Raw genomic sequence first — 26,632 nt, 5'->3', positions numbered from 1 at the left:
GTAGTTTCTCATTATAAATGTGTCAGATACTCTTCTGAGCACTGTGAGTTATTTTAAACACTTATGCATTTAAATAACTTATTTAGCATCTGAAGGTTTTTTGTTTTGTTTTGTTTTTTAACAAAACCAAATTGAATTCCTTAAGTGGGAAAGACTCAATATTAAAATGTTAATCTCTCTGAACTGCTTGCATTTAGTAGGATAAAAATCTAACCTTTTCTAATGGGAAGAAACAAAATTATCAAGCTTTTTTTTTTTTAACTTTTCTGAAAAACTTAAGGAACACTGCACTCCTGAGCCATTATATCTCTCAAGGAAACAAATTGGGAGCATTTTAGATTTTCTAGAATATTCATATTTACTTTATCATTTTATTTTATTTTTTTTTTAGATTTTATTTATTTATTTGACAGAGATCACAAGTAGGCAGAGAGGCAGGCAGAGAGAGAGAGGAAAGCAGGCTTCCTGTGGAGCAGAGAGCCCGATGTGGGGCTTGATCCCAGGACCCTGGGATCATGACCTGAGCCAAAGACAGAGGCCCTAACCCACTGAGCCACCCAGGCACCCCTACTTTATCATTTTAAATTAAGTACATCATTTTGGACTGTATCCGAATTCTGAAACTATTATTGAAGTACGGATTTTTATTTTTTATCTTTTTTTTATTAAAGATTTTATTTACTTACTTATTTTTCAGAGAGAGAGAGAGCACAAGCAGGGGGAGCAGCAGGCAGAGAGAGAGGCAGGCTCCCCGCAGAGCAAGGAACCCCATGTGGGACTCAAACTCAGGACCCTGGGATTATGACCTCAGCCAAAGGCAGACACCCAACCAACTGAGCCACCCAAGTGTCCCAAAGTATGAATTTTAAAAAAAAAATTTATTTGAGAGAAAGAGTGCAGGGGCATATGCGTTGGGAGGGACAGAGGGAGAGAATTTTTTTTAAACGTTTTTTTTTTTTTTTTAATATTTTATTTATTTATTTGACAGAGAGAGATCACAAGTAGATAGAGAGGCAGGCAGAGAGAGAGAGAGGGAAGCAGGCTCCCTGCTGAGCAGAGAGCCCGATGCGGGACTCGATCCCAGGACCCTGAGATCATGACCTGAGCCGAAGGCAGTGGCTTAACCCACTGAGCCACCCAGGCGCCCCGAGGGAGAGAATTTTTAAGCAGCCTCTGTACTAAGTGTGGGACCTGGTGTGGGGCTCAATGATCTCATGACCCCCATAAGATTGTGACCTGAGCCAAAACCACAAGTCAGTGCTTTACTGACTTAACTGACTGAGCCACCCAGGTTCCCTGATGCATGGAATTTTATATCAGTAAAGTTACAATGAATTATGCTATCTCCTTCAGTCATGTGGTAGAGGTTTCCTGCATTAGGAAGAAATTAAGTACATATTGGTCAGAAAGAATATTTTACTGGGGAAAAAATTGGAAAGAGTCAGTTTAAAATAAGCTCTCTATTATGAATTTTGACCTTACCTGGTGCATAAAGAAGGATTTCCTAATTTTTTATTTTTAATTTTTTTAAAAGATTTTGTTATTATTATTTTAAAAACATTTTATTTATTTATTTGTCAGAGAGAGAGCACAAGCAGGCAGAATGGCAGGCAGAGGCAGAGAGAGAAGCAGGCTTCCTGCTGGACAAGGAGCCTGATGCAGGATTCGATTCCAGGACCCTGGGATCATGACCTGAGCCGAAGGCAGCGACTCAACCGACTGAGCCACCCAGGCATCCCTAATTTTTTATTTTTATATATTGGTTCTCAGTATGTGCACTGAGGCAGTATGGTATAATGAGAGTAGTCATTTTGTATACATTATTAATGTCTTATTTTATGTTTTTTAGCTTAATGCATTTATTTTATTTTATTATTTTTTAAGATTTTATTTTTAAGTGATCTCTACACCTAATGTGGGGCTTGAGGTCACACCCCTGAGATCAGGGGTTGCATGCTTTACTGACTGAGCCCGCCAGGTGCCCTGAGCACTCTTTTGCACCAGATGCTGGGATGGAAGCTTGCAGATCAGTTCAGTGGACTTGTGCGAGTGTCCGATTTCACAGGTGCAGCAGTACCAGGACTGTAACGGCGAGGTTTCTTCTCCCCTCCAGAAGAGGGCACCCTCTTGCAAGTGGCTTTTTGTAGTCAGTCACTTCTTCAGAGCTTTACCACCAGTGATATTCAAGTGGTCTGCTTTGTACAAGCCATAGTGTAGAGGTCTTACCTTCTCCCCCTTCTCCTTCAGCTGGAGCTCTGGGAGCTAGAGGTGGTCATGGTGTGGCAGTGGCTGCAGACAATTAAGTACACATTTATAGGGTGGATGATCTGTATTGTCTTAGAAGATCTTATTTTGGATTTATTTCTTCCGGAAGTTGGACAGATAAAATATAAAACTTCCTCCTTGGTGGTTCTTCCCCATCTTACCTCCCCCTAGGTATTTGATTATCTGGGGCGAAATGTTGCTTGGTATAGAAGGGAGCTTAGGAGCATTATTGTACCAATATAATGGGGACAGTGTTGGAAACATCTTCTGTGCAGGTATCTAATAATTCCTGAGAAGTTGGGGCCTAAAGATACAGATAGCTGCTCTGGTTTGCGAGTGGTCTCTGACAGCAAAGTTCTTACTGTCATTAAGTGAACTTAATTATTAAGTAGTTTAAAAAAATCTGTATGGAGAAAACATTAGGAAAAAATAGATCACTTAAAACTTTTGAATCATGATCTTGTCTGAGTTCCTTCCATTTTTGTGAACTCTGTGAAAAAAGCCAGGTAGACTAAATTTTTATTTGATAGACACTAGATTCTGTGTTTTTTTTTTTTTTTTTTTAGATTCTGTGTTTTATGCACTTACGGTGCTGATGGCTTGTTAACCATTGTACTTCATTTGCCAAAAAAGAATTAAATGAATATGCATCAAAAGCGTCTTATCGTTACATGTCCCTGGACTTGGAATATATTTTTATGGCCCAGGCACATATAAAGTTTATTCTAGTCATAGAGTAGGCCTCTTTATTTGGACTCGTGAGAAAATTTTTACGGGGATACTAGGTAAATTCAACACACTTTCTCACGGTCAGACTGCTGCATTTCTATTTTAAATAATAAGTCTCTTGATGTCCAGCATGATATAAATGGCTGAACCTAGTAGTTGGGTACAACCGTCTTGGCGTAGGACTCCTTACACAAGCACCGACAGTCATGCTCATACATGGCTTCTCTTTTTCTAACAAAATAATGTACCTTCCCTTTTTTTTTTTTTAAAAGATTTTATTTATTTATTTGACTGAGAGACATCACAAGTAGCAGAGAAGCAGGCAGAGAGAGAGAGAGGGAAGCAGGCTCCCTGCTGAGCAGAGAGCCCGATGTGGGACTCGATCCCAGGACCCCGAGATCATGACCTGAGCCGAAGGCAGCGGCTTAACCCACTGAGCCACTCAGGCGCCCGTACCTTCCCTTCTCATAATTAACTTGTGTTTGGAGCAGCTGGACAGACCTCTTCCTGCGGTTTTATTGCCCTGCAGGTCATGCATTATCTCGGCCAATACATAATGGTGAAGAAGCTTTATGATCAGCGGGAGCAGCATATGGTGTATTGTGGTGGAGATCTTTTAGGAGAACTGCTAGGACGTCAGAGCTTCTCCGTGAAAGATCCAAGGTAAGAAGATTGAAGATTTTTTTATCTTTTTGGGTGCTTCTTAAAACTCAGTCTCCATAGGATATTAGTGGTTATTTATTCCTTTAGTCAATCAATATTTAAGGGTCTCCATATGTCAGGTAGTCTGTGAGGCCCTGAAAACATGTTTGTGAACAGCAATCTCAGATTCTGTGGAGTTTGAGGAGCGGTGAGACAGTTGATGCTCTTCCCCGTCTTCATCAGGTTATCACACCACCCGTAGTAAATTACACTGTGAGAGTTAGAGACAAGAGGTACATGAAGCTGCATTGGGGTGGGATTTAGGGTCTTATTGGTTGAGGTACGTATGGTTCCTTGAGGAAGTGCTGTTTGAGCCGAGAGCTGCAGGATGAGTGAGGAGTGGGAGTGCTCTGGGAGGGGGTTGGAGAACTTCTGGCAGATTGAACATCATGTGCAAAGGCCTGGGTAAGAGGAGCTTGGTGTGGCTGGGTTAGAATTTTGTGAAGCAGCTGTTACAGAGAGGAAGACTGAGCTGATGAGCGAAATGTAGCATCACGGGCCGGTTTGAGGTCGAAGATGGGCTTCATAAGAATCACAGTAGAACTTCTTTGACCTGTCGGGCGACTTTCTCCAGTCACATGGGGGTGTATATGGTTGTTACAGAGTCAAAAGCTGATTAGTAATTAAGAAGCCATTGTTTTCTTTCTATAGCTTTGCAATGACTGTTTCTTCTGCGCTCTTTTTGTCTTATTGTGGTTAGACTCCCTTCCACCCCTTCCCCAATTAAAATTGTAAAACTTAATTCCTAGTGGGAAGGAATGGTCTCCAAAGGAAATCTTGTGTTACTGTTAGCTAATTAAATAAAATGTAAATTAATTAGTGTCTTAATGGGGGCAAAGTAACACAAGCACTTGGACATGAGTATCTTGACATTTAAATAATTACAAACAAATCTATTCTGGGGAAAACATTCTGCTTCTCCATGTGTTACAGAGAAAGTTGAAAGATCGTGTACCAAATAGACATGTAACATTTTAATGGAAAACCATGGGGTTATTAAGTTTTTGTTTTTGTGTGTTTTTTTTTTTTTTTTTTGTCTCTGACAGCCCTCTCTATGATATGCTAAGAAAGAATCTTATCACTTTACCCTCTGCTACTACAGGTACGTCACATCCTCTTTCTTCAACCTGTATCACAGCTTTGAGCTCAAGGGGCAAATGATGGGCAAACAAGGAGGATTCAGATGGAAATGAAATGCTGTATTGGCATGATTGGGAGGGATACCTGTCATGCAGAATGTTATTAGGATGTTAACTTCATTGTGGAAAATTTCAAATACACTAAATAGATTAGTGTAATGCCCATCTCTTAGACTTAGTCATTGTTAACATTTGCCACGTTTGCTTCATGTGGACATTTTTTTCCTCAATTTTATTCATTTTTTCCATCTGGATATACTTTTAAAATCTTGAGCAGATAAGGACCATTTTCCTTTAAACAGAACTGCAGTGTCATTCTAACACCCAAGAAAATTATTATTAATAAAATAAGTAGTAAGTGTATAATATTACCCAATAGCCAGTATGTGTATAGTTTACCCCCAGTTATCCCAGAAAGGCCTTTTACATTTGGCTTGTTGAAATCAAGATCCAGACCAAGTCCACACATTGGGTTTGGTTGATATGCCTGTAAGTATCTTTATAAAACAATCCTCCTTTTATTTTTCTGTCATTTATTTGTTGAAGAAATGGATCCTTTGTCCTATAGAATTTCCCACATTCTAGAGGTTGCAAGATTGTATCCTTGAGATGTTGTTTAACATGTTTGTTTCTTTTATTTCCGTTAAACTAGTAATGCTGGAATAGTTTCAAGTTTAAATTTTTTGCTGAGAATTCATAGGTGGCGCTTTGCACATCTTTTGCATCACATCTGAGCCATGTAAAGGTCGACTTGTCCCTCTTTCAGTGATGTTGATTCTGTGGGCCCACGTGCTGTTCCTCTGACCCATCTATTATCAGGGTCCCCCAGGAACCTTTCACCTAATGGTTTTAGCTTTCTGTTACATGAATGCCAGTTTGTTGCTTGATTCCATATCTTTTAAAGATTTTATTTATTTATTTGACAGAGAGAGAGATCACAAGTAGGCAGAGAGACAGGCAGAGAGAGAGGAAGGGAAGCAGGCTCCCTGCCTAGCAGAGAGCCCAATGTGGGGCTCGATCCCAGGACCCTGGGATCATGACCTGAGCCGAAGGCAGAGGCCTTAACCCACTGAGCCACCCAGGCGCCCCAATTCCATATCTTTTAAATACTGTCCTCTGGGTTTAATTTATTCCGTATGTGCAGGAAGCGGACTGCTCTGGGGTCTGAAATGTAGTGTGTTAGAGATCAGTGAAAACTGGATATAACTGAAATGTAACCCTATCTGTTATTCCTTTCCAAATAATGAAACTCCCCCCCCCCCCCCATTTCTCTGTGAAGCCCTTTTGTGAGTTTCAAATTCGATTTTAGGTAACCTTATCCTTTAAAGAAAGCCAAGTTTGTGATTCTTTTAGATTGGTTATCTTACAGTAGTTTAGTGAAACAAATAATTGAAAAGAATCCATTCCTAATAAAGATTTGTGATTTAACGTGAGAGCAGAGAGACTGCTTTTGTAGTGAAATGTGTCTTTGAGTTTACATTGAATTTTGGAGCCTGTTGTCTTCATTGAGCCATTTGCCTACTTTACCCAGCTGTAAATTTCTATTGAGAGGGAAGGCCTTGCAAATAATATAGCGCTTAATTGAAATTCAGTCACTTGTGAAATAGTAGGGCTTTCCTGGGATGTTCACTGCAGGCTTGAACTACACAGAGGATTTTATATTTGCTGATCTACTCTTAGTAGAATTTGTTTTCTGATTGTTCTCTGGATAGCTCGAGTGGGTCTAATTCTCACTTTTCCTCTCTCTTTCTCTTGCACTTGCAGCATTTAACATGCCATCTATTCGAGTGGCGCCTGGGTGGCTCAGTGGGTTGAGCCGCTGCCTTCGGCTCGGGTCATGGTCTCGGGGTCCTGGGATCGAGTCCCGCATCGGGCTCTCTGCTCAGCGGTGAGCCTGCTTCCCTCTCTCTCTCTCTCTGCCTGCCTCTCTGTCTACTTGTGATTTCTCTCTGTCAAATAAATAAATAAAATCTTAAAAAAAAAAAAGGAACATTTCGATAGTATTTCAGTTGATCCTCACAACAACCCTATGAGGAAGGTCTGGAGATGATGAAACGGAGGGGTTTTTTGTTTGTTTGTGTTTTTGATTTTTGCTTTAAAAAAAAAAAGATTTTATTTATTTTTTAAAGATTTTATTTATTTATTTGCCAGAAAGAGGAGACACAGCGAGAGAGGGAACACAAGCAGGGGGAGTGGGAGAGGGAGAAGCAGGCTCCCCACTGAGCAAGGAGCCCGATGTGGGACTCAATCCCAGGACCCTGGGGTCATGAACCGAGCTGAAGGCAGATGCTTAACAACTGAGCCACCGAGGCGTCCCAATTTTATTTATTTATTTGACAGAGAGAGACACAGCAAGAGAGGATAACACAGACAGGGGGAGTGGGAGAGGGAGAAGCAGGCTTCCTGCCAAGCAAGGAGCCCTGTGCAGGGCTTGATTCCAGGACCTTGGAATTATGACCTGAGCCAAAGGCAGACGCTTAACAATTGAGCCACCCAGGCGCCCCTTTGATTTTTGCTCTTAATAGAAGAAATGATTTGTCCAAGATTAGGTGCCACTGATAATTGGTAGAACGGATATTTCTGACTGACTGGTTCTTGGGCTTTTCATTGTGCCACACATTGATGTCATAACAGAGTTTGCCCAAAATTAATTTTTCTTAACACATATCTCTCTGAACATGAAATGTTTAAAAGATTTTGTTTGTTCTTATCACTTTGAAATGATTTTAGTTAGAAAAAAGTAATAAAAATAAAATAAAGGTTTCCAAATATTCTTTACCCAGATTCCAAATGATAACTAACATCTTGTATCACCATGGTACGATGTTCAAAACCAGAATATTGCCCCAAAGTACTTTTGATTGTCTGCTCTTGACTTGCCCTTGCTTTGGTGCTTGTGGTTGGTTATCGCTGTTGATCTGAATGAATTGGGTTGCTTGTGTTTTATTTATAAGGACAAATGAAAAAAATGTTTTTTATATCACCTGTTGTACACCTTCGCAAGTGGGTTAAACCTTTTATTTTGATGGTTGAGAAAATGTCATTGTTTAAAGTAAAGGTGGTTCTTTTATCAGGCATTTGTCCAAATCTCCACATGTATACCAACATGACAAATGATAAATAAATGACAGGCTTTATTTATTTTAAAATTCCTTTGTACATTGTAGTTTTCCCAGATAATTTCTTTTTGCTTCTAAATTTTCATTTATTTTTTAAAAGATCTTATTTATTTGAGAGAGGGCATTTGAGAGAGAGCGAGAGCTCACTCACTAGTTGGGGGGAGGGCCAGGAGAAGAGGGAGAAGCAGATTCTCCACTGAGCAGGGAGCCTGACTTAGGGTTCAGTCCCAGGACCTTGTGATCATGACCTTAGTCGAAGGCAGATGCCCAACGAATTGAGCCACGCAGGCTCCCTGCTTCTAAATGTTTTAACCAGAGGAGGATACAGGAAGGCGTTAGAACTATAAATGACAATATCAAGTTGCTTTAGTAAAGAAATGCTTTATCTGCATTGTCTCGTTAGTTGATCTTTGAAGACCACTGGGGTCAGAAAATGCTGTCTCTTGAACTTCTCAGTATTCTCCGTTGACCTATAAAAATGCTTGTAGAAATCACGCTCTTTAGGTTACAGTTCTGAAATTGTTTGCTTTGTGCAAACTAACTGAATTATCAAACCACTTGGAGGATCCATATTCTTTTCCCTGGCAGCCTTTATAACGTGAGGATGAAGTTCTCCATAAATGTCTTATCTCTGGACCTGATAGTAGCTAATGAACCAGTAGCTAATGAACCCAACCCTTGGTAGACTTACTTGGGAACATTTCAGTTACATATAACCTCATATAATGAGCGGTCTAGGTTACTAAATTCTCTGCAGTTTGTCGTTTTCCTGTAGCTGAGTTTTCATCTTCTGTTCTGCTTGAAAAATTTCCAAGTCCTCAAAATACATTTCTCTCAGACTATCTGAGAATTTCTCTCAGGTTATTGTTTTCTTTGCTTTTCACTGGCTTTGAGAAAAACTTTATCTGCTCTCCCTTCTTTCTTAGGAAATGTTTATAGTAACTGGGAAAAATAAAACTTTTTTTTTTAAAGTAAAACTTGTTAATTAAAAAACTACTGCATATTCATGTATTGGGAATTTAAACCAGGAAATCATCACTGACGCTTTAGAATGTAAGTTTGCACGAGGTGCTATGGTGTTATGAAGCAAGTGAGGAAAATTCCAGATTTTCAGATTTCATAACTCTATATAACTTTAACAGTTGAAAGTAAAAGACCAAACTTTTTTGCTGTTGTTTATAAATTAGGCAGATTTGATAATAAAAATCTGTGGGAAGAGATAATAAAAAATACTCTCCATTATTTCTTGGTTGGAATCACTTTCATATAAAAATGTGAAAGTTTGCCATGAACATTTTTTAGTTATTTTTCATTTTCTCCCAGATTACATTTTGGTAATACATTTTGAACAAAGCCTGTCTTGGTCTTTGCCATTTTTATCAGTTTTGATTTTTCCCTTTTGGATGAGAGCTTTGCCCAGCCAACATGGAGAAGTACATCTTTAAGGAGCAAACCTGGCTCCAGGGTTGTTTGCTGAGGTCCTTTTTATGTGGAAAGAATGGTTATTACCAGGGAAGGTTTTCCTTTTGTTTTACTTGCTATCCAGATGCTGCTCAGACTCTCGCTCTCGCACAGGATCACAGTATGGATATTCCAAGTCAAGACCAACTGAAGGTAAAATCACCACACGGTGACTTCTTTTGTTGTACAGAGTGGCCCCTTCTCTGTACCTATGGATCTTGGACTCCCAAGACCTTTCTCTGAATGTGGTAAGAATTTAATAAGAAAGGTTCTTGGGAGTTCACAGACCAGGGACAGAGTGAAACTTCTCTGTTCTGCCCATAACAGAGTTCCAGTCTCTGAATTTTTCTTTGGGATGTAGCACTTCTGATCTTCAGTTCCTCCAGCTGCATTTTCTTTGGGGTTGGTGTATGCCTGTGTGTGTGATGGTGTCCATATATAGGTGTTTGAGAAAACTGCTTTATTAGATTTTAGCAGGCTTTTTGCAATTAAGTTCTTGTCAGGCCATTCTTAAAGCTTCTTCAGACCTGCGAAAACTTTATGATCATCTTGGTATATGCTGAGGGTTTCTCATGTTTTCTGAATTATGCCTAATTTTGTAGTCTAGAGGCTTTTCATTGATAGCCTGTTTTTAACAGTAGATTTTGGCCTTTTGTGCAGAGATTTTTTATCCCCCTAGGTTTGGGATTCTCTTAGCGCTGCTCACAGTGAGTTAAGGAGAGGTGTTGCCTTTATTTGATGACTATTGTGAACTCCAGAGATCTCTTTCTTGTGCGTAACCCATTGTGCCGCACGCTGACTGGTGAGCCAGGATGGAACTGCTACATCCCCGGGTCTCAGTCATTTTTACGGCACTGACAGACATCTTTCCCTTTTTTTTTTTTCCAGCAAAGTGCAGAAGAAAGTTCCAGTTCCAGGAAAAGAACAGAAGAAGGCAATATTCCTGCACTGCCTACCTCACATCATAAATGCAGAAGTTCTAGAGAAGGTAAGTTTTGGGTTAAGGCTATACATTTTTTACTTTTTCTTTCTTTTTTTTCCTTTTGTTGATGGCTTCTAGAAATGGGATTTATTCAACATTTAGCACTGGCTGTAATTGAGACCATTCTACAGACAACTCAAAAAATAATAATGCACTTTCTTTGTATATGAAGTAGGAGGGGCATATGTCATCCTTCTCATTCTTTTCTAAAAACTTTTTCTTTACCCTAGTGACCGTTGTTAACTTTGAAGATGGTAGTGCTCTTTTAGCAGCCTGTGTTTACTGGGGTGGGCTGCTGGGGTGAGACCTGTCCTTTGGCTACATACTAATAGAAGATCACTACAGATAAATCATTTTGCTACCTAGTCAGCTGCCTTGGCCTTTTAAATCTTGACATACTTGTATATATTCAGTCTGGTTAGGCTTCTTATTTTGATTTATCTGCTTCAGGTGAAGGCTAATTTTTGTAGAGTTTTGGAGTTTGCAAAGATGATGTATATGTAGTCTGTCAGAGCCAAGAATGAGCCCTCATTCTTGGTAGGCTAGTAGGTCCTTCCTTTGCCCTTGGATGGTAGTCCTCAGATCTTTGCCATCTGTACTGGATATTCTATGGTTAGGTTAAATGAGTTAATTGATATTTTGAAAGTTTCCCCCAAGCTCTGCTTAATAAAGTATCCCCTGAAATTTTTTCTGTATAGGTGTACAAAATCATAAATTATTCAAGCCTTTTATGACATGATAGTTTCTAGTTTAGGTACTGGCTCGTACTTGGAGCAATGGCAGATTAGACCTCTAGCAACATCCCAGAATGTGATCCTGCTCTAATTGTTTTAAATGTTAAAAATTGAATCCATTTATCATACAACCTAATTTTGAGCTGCCTAGTCACCTGGGAGCTTATTCCTGTCTGTATGGTATTAAGTGTGTAATTTTTTCTTTAAATGTAGGTCTTTGGTTATTTGCTACTCAAAAGGCTATTTGAAATGTAAGAATAGCCTATTTAAGAGACTGTATGTAGTTTGTGCTGTAAATTTTGAGAATAAAGAGCTTAATATTTTCAGAAAAGTGTATAAGTAGAAAGGTCAGATTTTGTATATGTGGAAAGGATATTTCTATTGCCCTTATGGGTTGTTAGAGAGCTTGAAAAGAAGAGGATAACTTTAATATGGCATCATCTCAGGAATTTGGGTTTTGATTATCTAGTAATGAGTAAGTAAAAAGCTAAATTTCCCCCCGAACTTAATGGGCAGGGCTCAACATAATTTGTAAGTAGATAAGGTAATCCTTTGTTCTGACAGGGACCAATTTATTGCAAGTTTTCAAGCATGGGCACTTCAACACATTTTAACACCCGTGGTTGCTATGGAGATGGCTGGTGCACCGGGAAGAGGTAGCGGAGAGTGAGAAAGTAGGAACAGAGGCGAGCACAACAAAAAAAGATTGGATGATGGGATGTTGTGGTAGCAACAAATTTATGTTAGTAACCACCTCGAATGGCACTTGGGTGTACGACACGAGATCTTTTACTTGGAATATGTGGCCCCTTCTTATGTTTGGGGTTTGCAATATTTCTAGATCTTAGGTAACTCCAGAAGAGCCCATTGATCCAGAAAGGACATTGGTGTTTTATAATGCTTGTTAGCCATCCGAACGTGAACTCCTGAGAAACATCCCTAAATATGTAGCAGTGAGATGGCCTTGACAACCTTGTGAGTGCCCATTCGGTCTGGACTTCCTTGCTTCTGTCTTCAGGTTCGGCCCTCTGCTGCCGCTGTTGCAGTCCATGGATCAAGCCGCCATCAGGCATCATGTACTAGAGCAAGTCTCTCTTCGGTTATTGCCCTGGTCTGAATGTTTAGCATGGCGCTAAATAACCATTTTGAAATCCTCCTAGAACGGTGTCATTGTTTGGGTGTTTTCAGAGTTTAGATTTCTTTTTTTTTTTTTTTTAAAGATTTTATTTATTTATTTGACAGAGAGAAATTACAAGTAGGCAGAGAGGCAGGCAGAGAGAAAGAGGAGGAAGCAGGCTCCCTGCCAAGCAGAGAGCCTGATGCAGGTCTCGATCCCAGGACCCTGAGATCATGACCTGAGCGGAAGGCAGAGGCTTAACACACTGAGCCACCCAGGCGCCCCGGAGTTTAGATTTCTTTCTTTTTTTAAAAAGATTTTATTTATTTATTTGACAGAGAGAGAGATCACAAGTAGGCAGAGAGGCAGGCAGAGAGAGAGGAGGAAGCAGGCTCCCCGCGGAGCAGAGAGCCCGATGCGGGGCTCGATCCCAGGACCCGGAGATCATGACCTGAGCCGAAGGCAGCGGCTTAACCCACTGAGCCACCCAGGCGCCCCGGAGTTTAGATTTCTTGATAAATGATCACCTGCTTCTAGTGTCATTACTTGTTAATGAACGACGCTTGAATTTGAGAGGAGGTCTGGGCCCTGTGACTGCAGTATTTGATTTCTGTTTCTTTCAATCTATTGGCTATAGAAATTTCTTTTGACCTGTCTTGTAAAGAGATTATAAGTGTTACAAAGCAAGTTTTGATTCTTAGTGTTGTGTACATAGTTACTGTCCTTTCCGTTTGACTGCTATAGATGAAGACTTCATAAAAAACTTAACCCAAGATGAGACATCTAAGCTGGACCTTGGGTTTGAGGAGTGGGATGTAGCTGGGCTGCCTTGGTGGTTTTTAGGAAACCTGAGGAGCAACTATACACCTAGAAGTAATGGCTCGACTGATTTACAGACAAATCAGGTAAATGTCACATTGGAAGAGGAACTTTCTGTTTTGTTTGTTTTTTTTTTTTAAGATTTTATTTATTTATTTATTTGACAGAGAGAGACACAGCGGGAGTGGGAACATAAGCAGGGGGAGTGGGAGAGGGAGGAGCAAGCTTTCTGCTGAGCAGGGAGCCCAATGCGGAACTCCATCCCAGGACCCTGGGATCATGACCTGAGCTGAAGGCAGATGCCCAATGATTGAGTCACCCAGGCACCCCCGTTTTGTTTTTGAAAGAGTAACATTCTTGGTGACTCTTCACCACACAGTGCATTCTTTAAGAATTCTCATTCCGCGCCATCTGTGTGCGTCTGCTGCCCAAATCTGTATCCGCAGCCCTGACCTCTTCTCTAAATGCCCAGCTTCTGTGCTCAGCTCACCACCTCCACTTAGATGATTGGACCTTGAACGTGTTCAAACCAGAGCTCTGGTTTTATTTTTAATTTTTTCTAAACATTCCTGTACAGCCTTTCCTTTTTCATGAATCTCCCTTCTATCCAGTCCTTCCAGCCAAATCTAAAGGGATGGTATCAATTTCTTTCTCTGTCATATGCTGCATTCAGGTTTTCAGCTCTTTATCCAAAACATATCCAGACTCTTAATGACTTTTATTACTTCTGGTGTGATACCCTAATTCAAACCGTAAACGTTCTGTTCCTTTGTCTTACTTATATTCTCTTTTTCACTTCTCACTTCGAAAACCTGTTATGCTATTTTGTTTATGTGTCTCTTGCCTTTTTACCCCTACTGAAATGTAAGTCCAGGGCTTTCTCATTATTCAGGACAGGAGATTTTAGTTACCATCAGTATTTCTTATATTTCAATAAACATTATTATTTTTAAAGATTTTATTTATTTATTTATTTAGAGCAAGTGAGCAGAGGGAGAGAGACATCTCAAGCAGACTCTGTGCTGAGTGCAGAACCAGATGTGGGGCTCAGTCTCATGATCTTGAGATCATGCCCTGAGCCAAAGTTGGATGCTTAACTGACTGAGCCACCCAGGAATCGCTCAGTAAACATTATTTGACCATAAAGGAAGTAATATATTACAGTTAATAGAATTGTTTTCTAGGTTCTCAGGGTGCCACCTTTGGAAAGGAAATTTTAGGGAATGGATTCTGTTTAGTTGAGCAACTATGAGTCTTTAGCTTTTAAGCTTTCGGTACCGTTTCTTAGGTGTTATACCCGATTTACTGTTAAAATAGAAAATTTCTTGCCAGGCTCCCTATATCCACTCATTAGTTCATAGGTAGTAGGTGCCAAGTAGATATCTGTTGAATGAGTAGATATCCGTCGAAGAAAGGCTGGCTGTTCTTTGGAGGTGTGTGAAGATAGAGTTTTGGGTTCATTTCTGTTGGTTCAGTGTCACCGATAAGCCTCTGACTATGAAAACTCACATTTGTTTTTTTCTACTAGGATATAGGTACTGCCATTGTTTCAGACACCACAGATGACCTGTGGTTTTTGAATGAGTCTGTGTCAGAGCAGTTTGGTGTGGGAATAAAAGTTGAAGCTGCGGACACAGAAGAAACAAGTGAAGAAGTAGGGAAAGTGAGAGACAAAAGGGTAGGTTTGGAAAATTTCACGTTGGTTGTATTTACGTGCACATGGTGTAATCTGTTCAGGTCTGGTGTCCTGTCCCTTGGTACCACAGATGAGTCACATAATCCCCCCTTTTTATTTTCTAATGTCTTCCTCTATTCAGTTTTCAGGTTCATATTACATTAACCAACACTTTCTTCACAATAGGACTGTGTGGGTAAAACTCCTTCCTTAGAAGCAAGAAGCTGCCCTTTTCTCCTTGTCTAATCTCTCACTGTGGATTTTTTGCTTCTGGAGACCTTGCTTTGCTAACAAGGCAAAGTTCTAAGTGGCCGTGGAAGCCTACAGGGAAAAAATTCTTTTTGGATGTCTCAGTGTCTTCCACAGTCATTCGTATCTAAATGGAAGTAGGCGGGTGGGCTCTTCTTACGTAGTTGGAGTTTAAATAAGAGGGAAGAAGAGAGAGAGTCAGAACTCTGAATGCACACAGTGTGAGCACACCAAGAGTCATAAAAGCACGTGTTCAAGTCTCAAAAGAGACTGGACTGCAGCTCTGATGCCTGACACTGACAGGATTCTCAGTAAACATCTATTGAGTAAATATAACAAAACACAGATCTAAATAGAGTCATCTTAATTTGAGGGATTTTCATAGTAATTTGGATTCCTGAAGGATATCCTGGTGTGCTTATAGGCAGATTGATGCTTGGGTCCTGCTAGACTAGTTGTATGCATAGCATCAGAATGGACTGTAAGTGGCTGGAATGAAGACAGAGGTGACATTTGGAAACTTCCATTGAGAGACATGGAACTTAAAATACTTGAACTTGTGGGAGAAAGTTGCCATAATGAGGTTCCTAATTAAATCATAATTGATTTTATTCCATTTACCAGATCACAAAATAGGGTTTTAATTTTTAAAATTTTATTTTTTAAAAGATTTTATTTATTTGACAGAGAGAGAGAAGGGAACACAAGCAGGGGGAGAGGGAGAAGCAGGCTTCCCGTTGAGCAAGGAGCCTGATGTGGGGCTCAAATCCAGGACCCTGGGATCATGACCTGAACCGAAGGCAGACGCTTAATGACTGAGCCACCCAGGCGCCCCAATTTTTAGAATTTTCAATTCTGAATTTGAAAATTTAGAGGATACATCCCACATTTCTTGACTTTCTGTTTCCTGGTCCATGGGCATTTTTTTTTTTTAATATTTTATTTATTTGACAGAGAGAAATCACAGCTAAGCAGAGAGGCAGGCAGAGAGAGAGGAGGAAGCAGGCTCCCTGCAGAGCAGAAAGCCCGATGTGGGGCTCGATCCCAGGACTCTGGGATCATGACCTGAGCCGAAGGCAGAGGCTTTAACCCACTGAGCCACCCAGGCGCCCCCATTTTTTTTTTTTTAAGATTTTTAATTTATTAGAGCAAGAGAGAGCACAGCAGGGTGAGGGGCAGAGGGAGAAGCAGACTCCCTGAGGAGCAGGGAGCCCGATGTGGGGCTCGATCCCAGGATTCTGGGATCATGACCTGAGCTAAAGGCAGACGTTTATCTGACTGAGCCACCCATGTGCCCCAAGGGGCATGTTTTTATAGGACAACCAGAGTGCACATAACTAGTTTTACTTTTGAATACAAGATTTACTTTTCATTCTTCACATCTCAGTTCCTTATTTTATGTAATGCTTTTCACTTCATTTTCTCATGCAGTCCTTACTCTTACAAATGTCTGCCTAAATTTTCAAGATAAAAAATTTCCACATTTAATGATTTGTAGCTTTTCTGCTCTGATCCTATTTATTTTCATTAAGGTCATACATTTGGGTGCCCTCTTGTATTTGGTGGCCCTTCTGGGCACTCTCCAGTCATTTCTTCTACTGAGCTGCCTGCTGGGCATGCACAGCGTCATAGTAAGCCGTTTTCTTTTCAAGTGGTAGTGATGGAGGCAGAATGTGAGCTTTAAATGAGAGCTCTTCTGTCTCTCTTGCTCTCAGATTATAGCCTCATCTAAACTAGGTAAACCTTACTAACGAGATGTCTTTGCCCTCGCAGGTGATTGAAGCGGGAAAAAATGATGACCTTGAGGACTCTAAGTCCCTAAGTGACGATACTGATGTAGAAGTTACCTCTGAGGTATGAGTAGCTTTCAGTGTGAACGTTCAGCCTTGTGTTGAAGAAGGCCATTTCCCCCGTTTCTGTCTTGCTTTTCTTGGTGTTAAGACATGTTGGCTTCTTTATATCTTGTTAGAGGTTTTTATTGGAATTTGGAGAAGAGGAGGATGAGTTGACCTAATCCTCTCCCCACCTTGAAAGGGGCGACTTAAAATGCCCGTCTGTGTGCCTTTCTTCCTGCTAACAAAATTCTTTGGATATGATGCAGTGGACACACAGGAGTTATTTAAAATACTCCTACACTGCTTTCCCCAGTAAACAGCCCTCCATAATCCTGAAGCTAGACCTGTAAGCTATCTCAAATTCCTTGTCAAAAATAAAGATCGCATTTTCACTGCTTTCTTAAAAACAAACCAATGGGAAATGGCCCAATTTCCCCCTAGGTTTACACTAACGAGGGCTAGTAAATGCAGATAGAGTAGGAAGTTGTTAGGTATCAGGTGTGGATTTGTCACCAAATGTGACAGCCGAGGTGTAGACTCAGACATAGTTTTGCTTTTCTCTTTTCATGCTAGTTCCCCATTTTTCTTCCAGTGCTACACTCCGCTCACCTGCTGGGAAGAAGGGTGGTGGGGGGAAGGAGAGGGGAGGGGATTTTATCGTTTGCTGCTTGGGGATAGAAAAGTTGGAGGTTGTCTCTGGTATTGAGGCTCCCCCAACTCCCAGCCTGCCACTGTTGACCATTATGATAATGCATTGCAAATAATCTGTGCGTAGCTAAGTAATAAAGTGGAATATATTGGTCCATTAAGTGTTCTTGACCATAATACAAATAGCAGAGATAAGTGTTTCCATCTTAGTCAGACTTCTGTGGCTACTTGGGCCCAGAAAACCTATTAAGCCAATAGACTGTATTTCATCAAATCAGAGACGCCATTTAATTTAATAAGCCCTATTATTTTATGTACTACTAAAGAAAAAGTGATGCCAGTTAGATTATGACACACCATCGGTTATGAATTCCGAGTGTTTATGAAGTCCCTCTGAGATTCCGTATAGCATTTTAGATGAGATCTGAGGATCTTAAACCGGCAAGAATGTTTTGACGCTCTCTGAACACCACCCAGTTTAACAAATGGTCATGTCCCTGCCTCTTGGGTTAGGCAGTTGAATTATACCTTCTAAATGTGAAGTGTGCGGCCTTCATTCTGAAAGTAGTAAAGATTGCCTGTGTCAAATCATTGATCCTGTCAAAGCCAGGCAATTATCCACGTTAAATACTCTTGACTTGTTCCAAGTAGCTACCTTTGCATTAAGCAAGGCATTTAAAATTCATTGAACTCTAGTATCTCCTAATTTGAATATGGAGAAGTAGGAAAAAAGTTAGCAGCATTCATGGACGAGAACATTCATTTTTCAGAGGGTAGGGTTTAGGCATATGGTAAACGACCTCTAATCCTGAGACCAGGGAGAGAGCATGAGTAATACAGTAATTTTCAAACCTCATTTTAATTTAAGCTTCCTTTTGCCAGATTTTATAACATTTCTTAATTGGTGGGAAGGAATGCAAGTGTTATTTTTTCTTCATTCTTAGCCTTTCGCTTAGTAAAAGATACGTTGTACAATGAGAAATGAACTTAAAAGAAGGCAGTAGGGAAAACCAAGCAATGTAAATTCCGCCCAGACTAGATAGAAAGCCAAAATAATGAATTAACTTTCTTAAAGATAGCTGTATCAAATTCTGACTTGAAATGCCAATTGCGTCACCATCATCATAAAACTTATGTAGACTTTCTTACGTGTGGATGTGGAATGTGTTCAGATGTGAGGCTAGACCGCTCACGTGGAATGTCTGGACTCTCCCTGGCTTGGTGAGATAATGAGATGTGGCCCACTCTCCCTTTTTCTGAGCTGCGTGTTCGCCACTGTGTGAGTATTAATTGGCCGCACTTGTCGTTGTAGGATGAGTGGCAGTGTACTGAGTGCAAGAAATTTAATTCTCCAAGCAAGAGGTACTGTTTTCGTTGCTGGGCGTTGAGGAAAGATTGGTATTCGGATTGTTCTAAGTTAACCCATTCTCTCTCCACGTCTGATATCACTGCCATACCTGAAAAGAAGGAAAATGAAGGAATCGATGTCCCCGATTGCCGAAGAACCATATCAGCTCCGGTTGTGAGACCTAAAGATGTATGTACAAAGGAAGAAAAAAAACCCCGACTTTTTGATCCCTGCAACTCGGTGGAATTCTTGGATTTGGCCCACAGTTCGGAAAGCCAAGAAACAATATCAAGTGTGGGAGAGCAATCAGATAACCTTTTTGAACAGAGAACAGATACAGAAAACATGGAGGATTGCCGGAATCTCTTGAAGCCATGTAGTCTGTGCGAGAAGAGACCACGAGACGGGAACATTATTCATGGGAGGACAGGGCATCTTGTTACTTGTTTTCACTGTGCCAGAAGATTAAAGAAGGCTGGGGCTTCCTGCCCTATATGCAAGAAAGAGATTCAGTTGGTGATTAAGGTTTTCATAGCGTAGCTGACTCAGTGAATCGGAGAGAAATATTAACAGGGCCAGGTGTGTATTAAATGTCAGTATTGAGCATCTCTACTCAGCGTAACGCTCTGTATCTGTTTATTTATTTATGTAAACATCTCTGTCACATTTTTGCTTCTACACGTAGAGGGAATTTGACAGTGAGTTATTTAGAACTAGATTATCAGTTTGGGGGACGGACTCCCATTAACATGAAAAGATACGTTAACCACTTCATTCTCTCTCTAAAGATGAGGATCTGGGAAAAGCAACTGCCAGTACAAACAAAAGTACTTTAATTCATTCACTTACTGAGTTACTTGAAGATTTACTCTTTCTTCAGTTAATTTTATTCCCTAGCCTTTTTTTCTCTTAGGGAATGGTTTTAGGCACCCAGATGCAAGGTGGCTGTTAGAAAAGTATTAGAGCTAACAGTGAAAAAAAAAAAAAAAACCAAACAAGTAATTTGATTAGTCTGGTTGTGAAATGCTGTAAATCGCTTTATGGTTGCAATCAGCCCACACAGTTTGGATAAGCCCAAAGAAAAGTCTTGAAAAACAAGAGATTGCTTCCATGTGTGCCTAGAGTGCTGAGCATTTTTGCTAACATATCCCTGAAAGAATTTTGAAAAACTATATGTAACCTTTTGCACATTTTACACCTTAGGATATGATTAGCAAACAGATACGAGTTGTAGACACCTGAGTACCCAACCTAAAACAAGCTACTCCAAGGGGACGGTTTCTGTCCCTTGTAACCCTTCCCAGCCAGTTTCTCCTCCATTTTATGGCTCTCATTCTAAGGTAGTTTTCCTTTTGCACATGTTTAATGTGACATCTAAACTTTAAAAATAAATTTAAGTACTTAACAAAGGATATACCCTATCCAGTATATTGTATATGTACCTTAAAAATATTTTTCTCAAAGTCTTGGAGTTGTAGATTTAGCTGATTAAATTTATAGGAAAAGTCCTGTCATATAAAGTAGCAAAGCCTGCTCTCGTTTTAAAACTCACCAACCAAATCAGATTCCATTTTCAGTCAGAAAATGTTTGACTTTGATTCAAATAAAAGCATTAACACATTTCTGGCACAACCTTTTCAGTTACAGTTCTAAGATAGATGAGGTACAGACTTTTTAATCTCTTTACTTTACTCTGTCCTCATTGTCCCTTGAAAATTCTCTGGCTTTTTTTTTTTTTTTTTTTTCTCATTGTTGTTCTTTTGTTTGACGCCTATAGAGGTTTTTTACAATCTGAGGCAATGCCCAGTAGTAAGATTCTAGATGGGTGTGAGTCAGCCTTTTTTTGGACATACAGAGTATGGCAGTTGTGAAAATGAAAATAATTAAAAATGTTAGGTCTGAAGGAGCCTTATATGAGCACATAAATCTTGGGGCAATGCATATAGAAATTGAAGATCTTTAAGCTGCTGTCCTTATATATATCCCTGTCTGCCTTCCCCATTGAAAAAATCTCGATGTATGCTCAGGGGTTTGCATATAAGATTTTGAAGACCATAGCCTACTGGAATTAACAAATTTACGGATCATAAAAATCACCTGGGTTGCTTGTTAAGAAAAACCCAAGTTAAAAAAAAAAAAAGAAAAAGAAAAAAAAGCTGAATTCAAACAGTAGTACCATTTCCCCTCCACGAAGGGGTTTCTTTCCATTAGAACGTGTGTTCTGGAAGCTGGATAAGTGGTCCACAGACCGCACTTTGGGAAGCCCTGCCTTAGAAAAGGGTTTTCCAGTTACAAGAAGTAGAACAAACAAGATTGCTTTTAGCATCTTGTTTGATTTCTTGAGGGGGAGTTTTGTTAAAAGTTCTAGAAGTTTAAAACTAGAATGCACTCTTAAACCCAGCCCCTTTTATTTTGCACTTGAGGCTAAAAGGTTAAACGACAGCCGAGAGTCAAAGCTAGTGATGCTGCCGTTACTAGAACCCAAGTCACTTGTAGTTAAGTCCCAAAACCATGCTCACTTTCTTCTCATTATTTGTTAAAATATTTGAAGGGTGATGCTTGTGGAATTTGGATTCAAGGTGCTAATCATTGAAATCTTTTGCAGAATGTGACTTACAGCCAAAGTAAGACTTCCCTATTAACACTTTCTTCCCGAAGAGAAAAGGCCAATTGAATATCTACCTTTTTCTTTCTTTCTTTTTTTAAATTAACATATACTGTATTATTTGCCCCAGGAAATGTCAGATATAATCAGATAAGTTACTCCTCCCACAGGGAGAGGACAGATGAAGGTGCAGAGGAACCTGAACCCCTTTCTCCAGTATTGTTCCTTTTCAGGGAAGGAAGCCCAGGTCTCTTGCTCTCTCTCTAAGTATCAGGGACAAGGGTTTTCCCCTCGAAGCAGAATGGGTCCTTGGACCGCATTGTTTTGTTAGGCATAGTGAATGAACAAGTTAAATGTCTGTCTTCCCTATGTTCTCCGTAGTGCTCCTCTCTTCAGAATAGTGTGATGGTCCTCAATTTTGTCTGATTTTTGCCAGTTAGGAGCTTTTGCAGGTTCTGACCTAAAAGAGGGACAGGGAGAGTAGGGGATGTCCACTTGTGCCCTCTGATTCTTCTTACATAAAGCTGCAGGTGTTTTGTTTTTGTTTTTTTTTTTTTTAGAAAACTTAAGAAAAAATTTTAAAAATTTTATTTGCCTCTGTGGATATTTGGTGCTCATTTAGGTACATCCTCCCCTGTCACAGGATCCTCTTCTGCTGCTCAGCTTTCCTTCTTCTCCCCCTTGCTCAGCTGAGTTTTTTACTGTTCCCGTTACCACTAAATTTTTGCTTAGGAGATCCCAAGCTGCGTGTTTGAGCTGCGAATTTAGAATAAACCAATACTTGGGTTTACTGTCCCTCTAGCAAGAGCCCTGTGAGTGACTGCAGCTGTCACAGAGAAAGAGCTGATAGTCCTTTGCTTATCTGAGGCCCAGGTCAGGCTGCCGCTGCCCATCGTTTTCCTTCACCCAGGATCCTTCCTTTGTGTTTCCTGGGAGTGTGGGACAGCAAGGAGGATTCTGCATTTCTTGCGGTAGAATGGGTCGAGGATCCTACAAAGAGCCAAATAGTGCTATCAGAGCAATTCTTTACCCGCAAGAGACTTTACACCATCTTGATTCCTCTTTGATTTTGTTCTTTTTCAAGGCCACTGCGGTACAGATGTATTTTACTCACTGCCATGAAAGTAACCCATGATTTGTATGTGAAGTCTTCATGGTTTTACTTCTACAAGATAAACTCTTGCTTTCTCCACACTACCGTTACCTTTTAGTTATTAACCAGGGCTCTGGTTTCTGGAGACAGGTTTACTTTGCTCCTCTTTTCCAGCAGCCCGTCTGATCTGTCTCCTTTTCTCTTCCATTCTCAGCTGCTTGAGTTGAAATCTTGATCGTGAGGAAAGGCTCCGTTCAAATAGGTATCCGAAGAGTTGACTGTTTCTGCTGTATCATGCTATAGACTTAGGATTAAGGAGATCATCCCACATTAGTGCTAGATTCTTTACTTTTCTTTCTTTTTTTTTTTTTTAAGTTATCTCAACCCTCAACGTAGGGTTTGTGATCAGGCATCGCACACTCTCTAGTGACTGAGCCAGCCAGGGGCCCCAGTGCACAATTTCTTACTTTAATTATTCTTTAATATTTATGATCATGTTATCCTGGACAAAAAGTTCACTGCAAAAACAATGAACATATCCTCAGAAGCCGTGTATTTCTAGAATATTCGCTATATTTTTGTATCAGATACTTAAATCAGACTTTATAAAAATCTTAAGACCAAGCCTTCAGATACCATTTCCCCAGAGTCCACCTACGGAATGTCAAAGGGTAGCAATCCTAGGCTTGAACAATGGATCAGCGTCAGCCAGGCCAGCCTACAAACTACCATGAACTTTGCTAATACAGGTGGGATCACTGCCAAGCACTTGAAATAACGTGATTGTGTTTTAATAATAATTTATGTATATTTAGGTGTATATAATGCTTTGTGGGTCATTTGTAAACATTTTATTTTTAAAGGTCAGGATAATCTGTGGCATTTAAAAAAAATGTCAATTCAGTGCGTTGTTGACTCCTTTGAACAGTCTTTGATGAGAAATTGGTGAATTTAGAAATTGGTTAGAATGTTAGAAATTGGTGAATGTTAGATCTTGGGTTCTACAGAGCTGTTGGACTGTTATCTCTTGGTTCTCTGAGGAGGACATTTGTTAACCAGATATTTGGGTTTTTCCCCCCCACACAGAGTCATATGACCTGAAAGTATGCCTTTAGATACTGTGAAGCCATTGTTTTCCATTTAGCCAAGTGTCTACTTATATTGTTGGTGGATGTTCTCAAGAATTTAGTTTGATGATTCTCTTCATTCATGCGTATATAAGTATGTACATAGAATATTAAGACTGCCAATGCCTAATGCCTTTCCTGAAAGTGGATACAAAATAGGAACTCGCTGTGTTTCGAATCTTCACTTCAGAGGTAAAGAACTTATAAGCTCTCCCCTGTGCCAAAAGTGAAACGTACAATGTTTACAAGTGTCTAGATTTCGCACTGCCATAGGCTATGCTGAGCATCTCCCAGAGGGTGATGAGGGGAGTCGTAGGTTAGCATCTGAGGAGAGAGACTGAGGACCTAAAGCTAAACTGGAAGTGAGTGTCTGAGGTAGTGGTTGAGGTGACTCCCTGACCCAATCTGGGGACAGTTTTTCCAGATTGCTTTGCGACACCCTGTCCGTGGACGGCGCTTCCCTCAGTCGCCATGGCTACATTCTTCCTTTATAGGAGCCACCGATCTCTTCTCTCCTGTGGGAGGGTGTCCCCCAAGCATTCTGAGATCTTTCGGTAGGAGTGTGCAATCCCAAGTAGCGCCATTATTGGCGGATGTGGCATTGTCAAAGGGAAACCGTTGGGTTTACAGTCCCTCTGTCAGAGGCTTTCGGATGACTGAAAATGTGGCAGGTTTGTGTGTCTGCAGATAGTGGTAGCTGGTCCTCGTTGGTTGCTTATCTGAGGTCCAGGCTGCCGCCGCTGCTGCCGCTGCTGCACACGGTTTTCCTCTACCCAGGATCCTTTGCTCGTGTCTTCTGGAAGCATAGGACAGCGAGCAAGAGTCCTCATTTCTTGGGCGAGAATGGATCAAGAATTTTAAAAAGGGTCAAATAGTGCTGTCAGAGCAATTCTTTTCTCAGAGTTCTTGCTATGACTTGGCACACGCTCTTTTGAAAATGGACATTATCACTATGATACCGACAATTTATTAGAGCACCTGATGTCTTATCTCAAGGCATTTTTTTTTTTTAACAGTAACTACTTTGATGTCATACCCTTCTCCTTCCTTCTTCCCTTACTGTTGCTCTTTTTTCCTCAGAGTTCAAAGTGGTCTACTTTGGGATATTGCTTTTATACCAAAGGCTTTCTGTATCACCCCCCAGACGGTTGGAACGACTGTATATTTAGATAAGGTTCCTCTTTTCCCGTCAGTTCTGGGGAATATTTCTTCGCCAGGGGTAGGTGGTGGATTCTAGCAGTAAGGAAGGGAAGCTGTGAAATCAGAGCCACTGTCTAATAAAAAACTTGTTGGGGCGCCTGGGTGGCTCAGTGGGTTAATAAGCCTCTGCCTTCGGCTCAGGTCATGATTCCAGGGTCCTGGAATCGAGCCCCACATCGGGCTCTCTGCTCAGCAGGGATCCTGCTTCCTCCCCCTTCTCTCTCTGCCTGCCTCCTTGCCTACTTGTGATCTCTGTCAAATAAATAAAATCTTTAAAAAACAAAACAAAACAAAAAAAAACCAAAAAAACACTTGTAGTCGAGGCTTGCAGTTGCGACTTCCTTTGTGTCCATGATGGGGCAGCAGGGGAATGAGCTCTCCTGTTGTCTCAGCACTAAGAAACTGAGTCCAGCCTTCCCCCTATGATTTGCCTCGTTTTTTCCCTTCCTTTCAAAATAATCAAAACGGCTCCTTTGGTTTTTTTCTTTCCTCCTTTAAGAAATAACAAAACGTTTTGAAAGGGGAGTGAAATGTGTCTGGCCTCCTCGGTACTTGGCAAGGTAGTAATTGTGAGCAGCCTCTGGGTAGGACTCTGTCCTTCATCTACAGGCAAGCACTGGTAAGTGCTTTTGGGATAGAGATAAGGAGTAAGATCCTTCACCAGCTGCAGTCCTAATTGTCCCCTTTTTAAGCCTCATTTTTTTCATCTGTTAACACACATACTGCCCTTTCTACCTCATCGTTTGTTACGGAGATTAAGGATGCTAGAGCAGCTCAACCTAGATAACATTGCCTTGCATGATGTGTTGGAAATGGTTAGACCGCTCTCGGGGGTATATATTCAGAATACCTCATGTCCTGGAAGCTGAGCGCAAGCTCCCCTTAGTGCCTGCCTAGCAGGGCCTACGTGGCCTCCTCGTACGTGCGCCTCCGACTCATCCAGCCTTTCCTTGGTCTGAAGCTCCTGACTAAGAAAGAGTTCTGTCTCTAGGTTCTGAGAGAAGTGTGTGTAGATTTGGAGAGTAGATACAGCTGCTCTGTGGTCTGGAGGGACAAAAATGTTCTACTTGCACTTGAGTAGGTGGCCTAAAATGCACTGCCAATACACAGGAAACAAGCGATTTTCCAAATAACATACCTGGTCAGGTGAGCGTAATCAGCATGTAGCAAATGTGGTTTCATAAAGTGGACAGAAAAAAGCAATGTCGGGTAACCTTTTGAGTAGTGGCCCAGCTCAATAAAGGAGGAAAGGAGACATTTTCATGTGTTTTTTTGCCTAGTCCTTTTAAGCACCAATAAATTAATGGCTCTGTATCTTTCTGGGTTTTGCACTATGTAATGCTTTTAATACCTTTTGATTCTGTTGTGCTTTCTTGTGTATTAAATATTTTTCATTTTGCCGTCTTGTGTCATGATTGGGGAAATTTGTATATCGCAAAATCTCACTTTCTGTTTTTTATGCATAATCTGTAGTCTGGTTTGGGGACAGAGAATAGATTTTGCAAAAGAAGTTACATACTTAAAATCAACAGCAACTTTTGATATTTTCCTCCAGTCACCTGTTAGAGTGTTGTATTTCATTTCTAGGTTTCCAGTCCTGAAGGGAACCTCAAGACTTCGCAGAATGTTTTTTAACCTTGAGCTAGCTAGGTAGGCCAAGTGGAATTTCCCCAACTAGAGCACTTGAGAATTAGAGACTATCGTACGTGCATGTCTAGAGTGATTTAAGGCGAGCCTTCTCTCTAGGCACAAGTCTGTACTGAACTCTTGAGCCCACGGGGCTAT

The 26,632-nt window shown here is 40.6% G+C and overlaps 1 protein-coding gene across 6 annotated transcripts in view; it reads left to right on the top strand.

The window, feature by feature from the left end:
• MDM4 (MDM4 regulator of p53) overlaps positions 1-26,247 on the top strand; it is a 46,811-nt gene extending 20,564 nt beyond the window's left edge. Inside the window, exons 4-11 of one of the 6 annotated variants that reach the window (XM_045982389.1) lie at positions 3,524-3,657; positions 4,743-4,798; positions 9,501-9,568; positions 10,304-10,403; positions 12,993-13,153; positions 14,596-14,745; positions 16,765-16,845; positions 18,787-26,247. In XM_045982389.1, the coding sequence (XP_045838345.1) occupies positions 3,524-3,657; positions 4,743-4,798; positions 9,501-9,568; positions 10,304-10,403; positions 12,993-13,153; positions 14,596-14,745; positions 16,765-16,845; positions 18,787-19,362 (1,326 nt within the window). In that variant the 3' untranslated portion in view covers positions 19,363-26,247. Of the gene's footprint in view, positions 1-3,523; positions 3,658-4,742; positions 4,799-6,599; positions 6,736-9,500; positions 9,569-10,303; positions 10,404-12,992; positions 13,154-14,595; positions 14,746-16,764; positions 16,846-18,786 lie in introns of those variants that run through there. The other 5 variants (XR_006815510.1, XM_045982392.1, XM_045982391.1 and 2 more) reach the window with 5 other exon arrangements.
• Positions 26,248-26,632: the final 385 nt, after the last annotated feature.

Source organism: Meles meles, chromosome 17 (genome assembly GCF_922984935.1).
Source record: "Meles meles chromosome 17, mMelMel3.1 paternal haplotype, whole genome shotgun sequence".
NCBI classification, from domain to species: domain Eukaryota; kingdom Metazoa; phylum Chordata; class Mammalia; order Carnivora; family Mustelidae; genus Meles; species Meles meles.
This window is presented reverse-complemented; position numbering and strand designations above follow the sequence as displayed.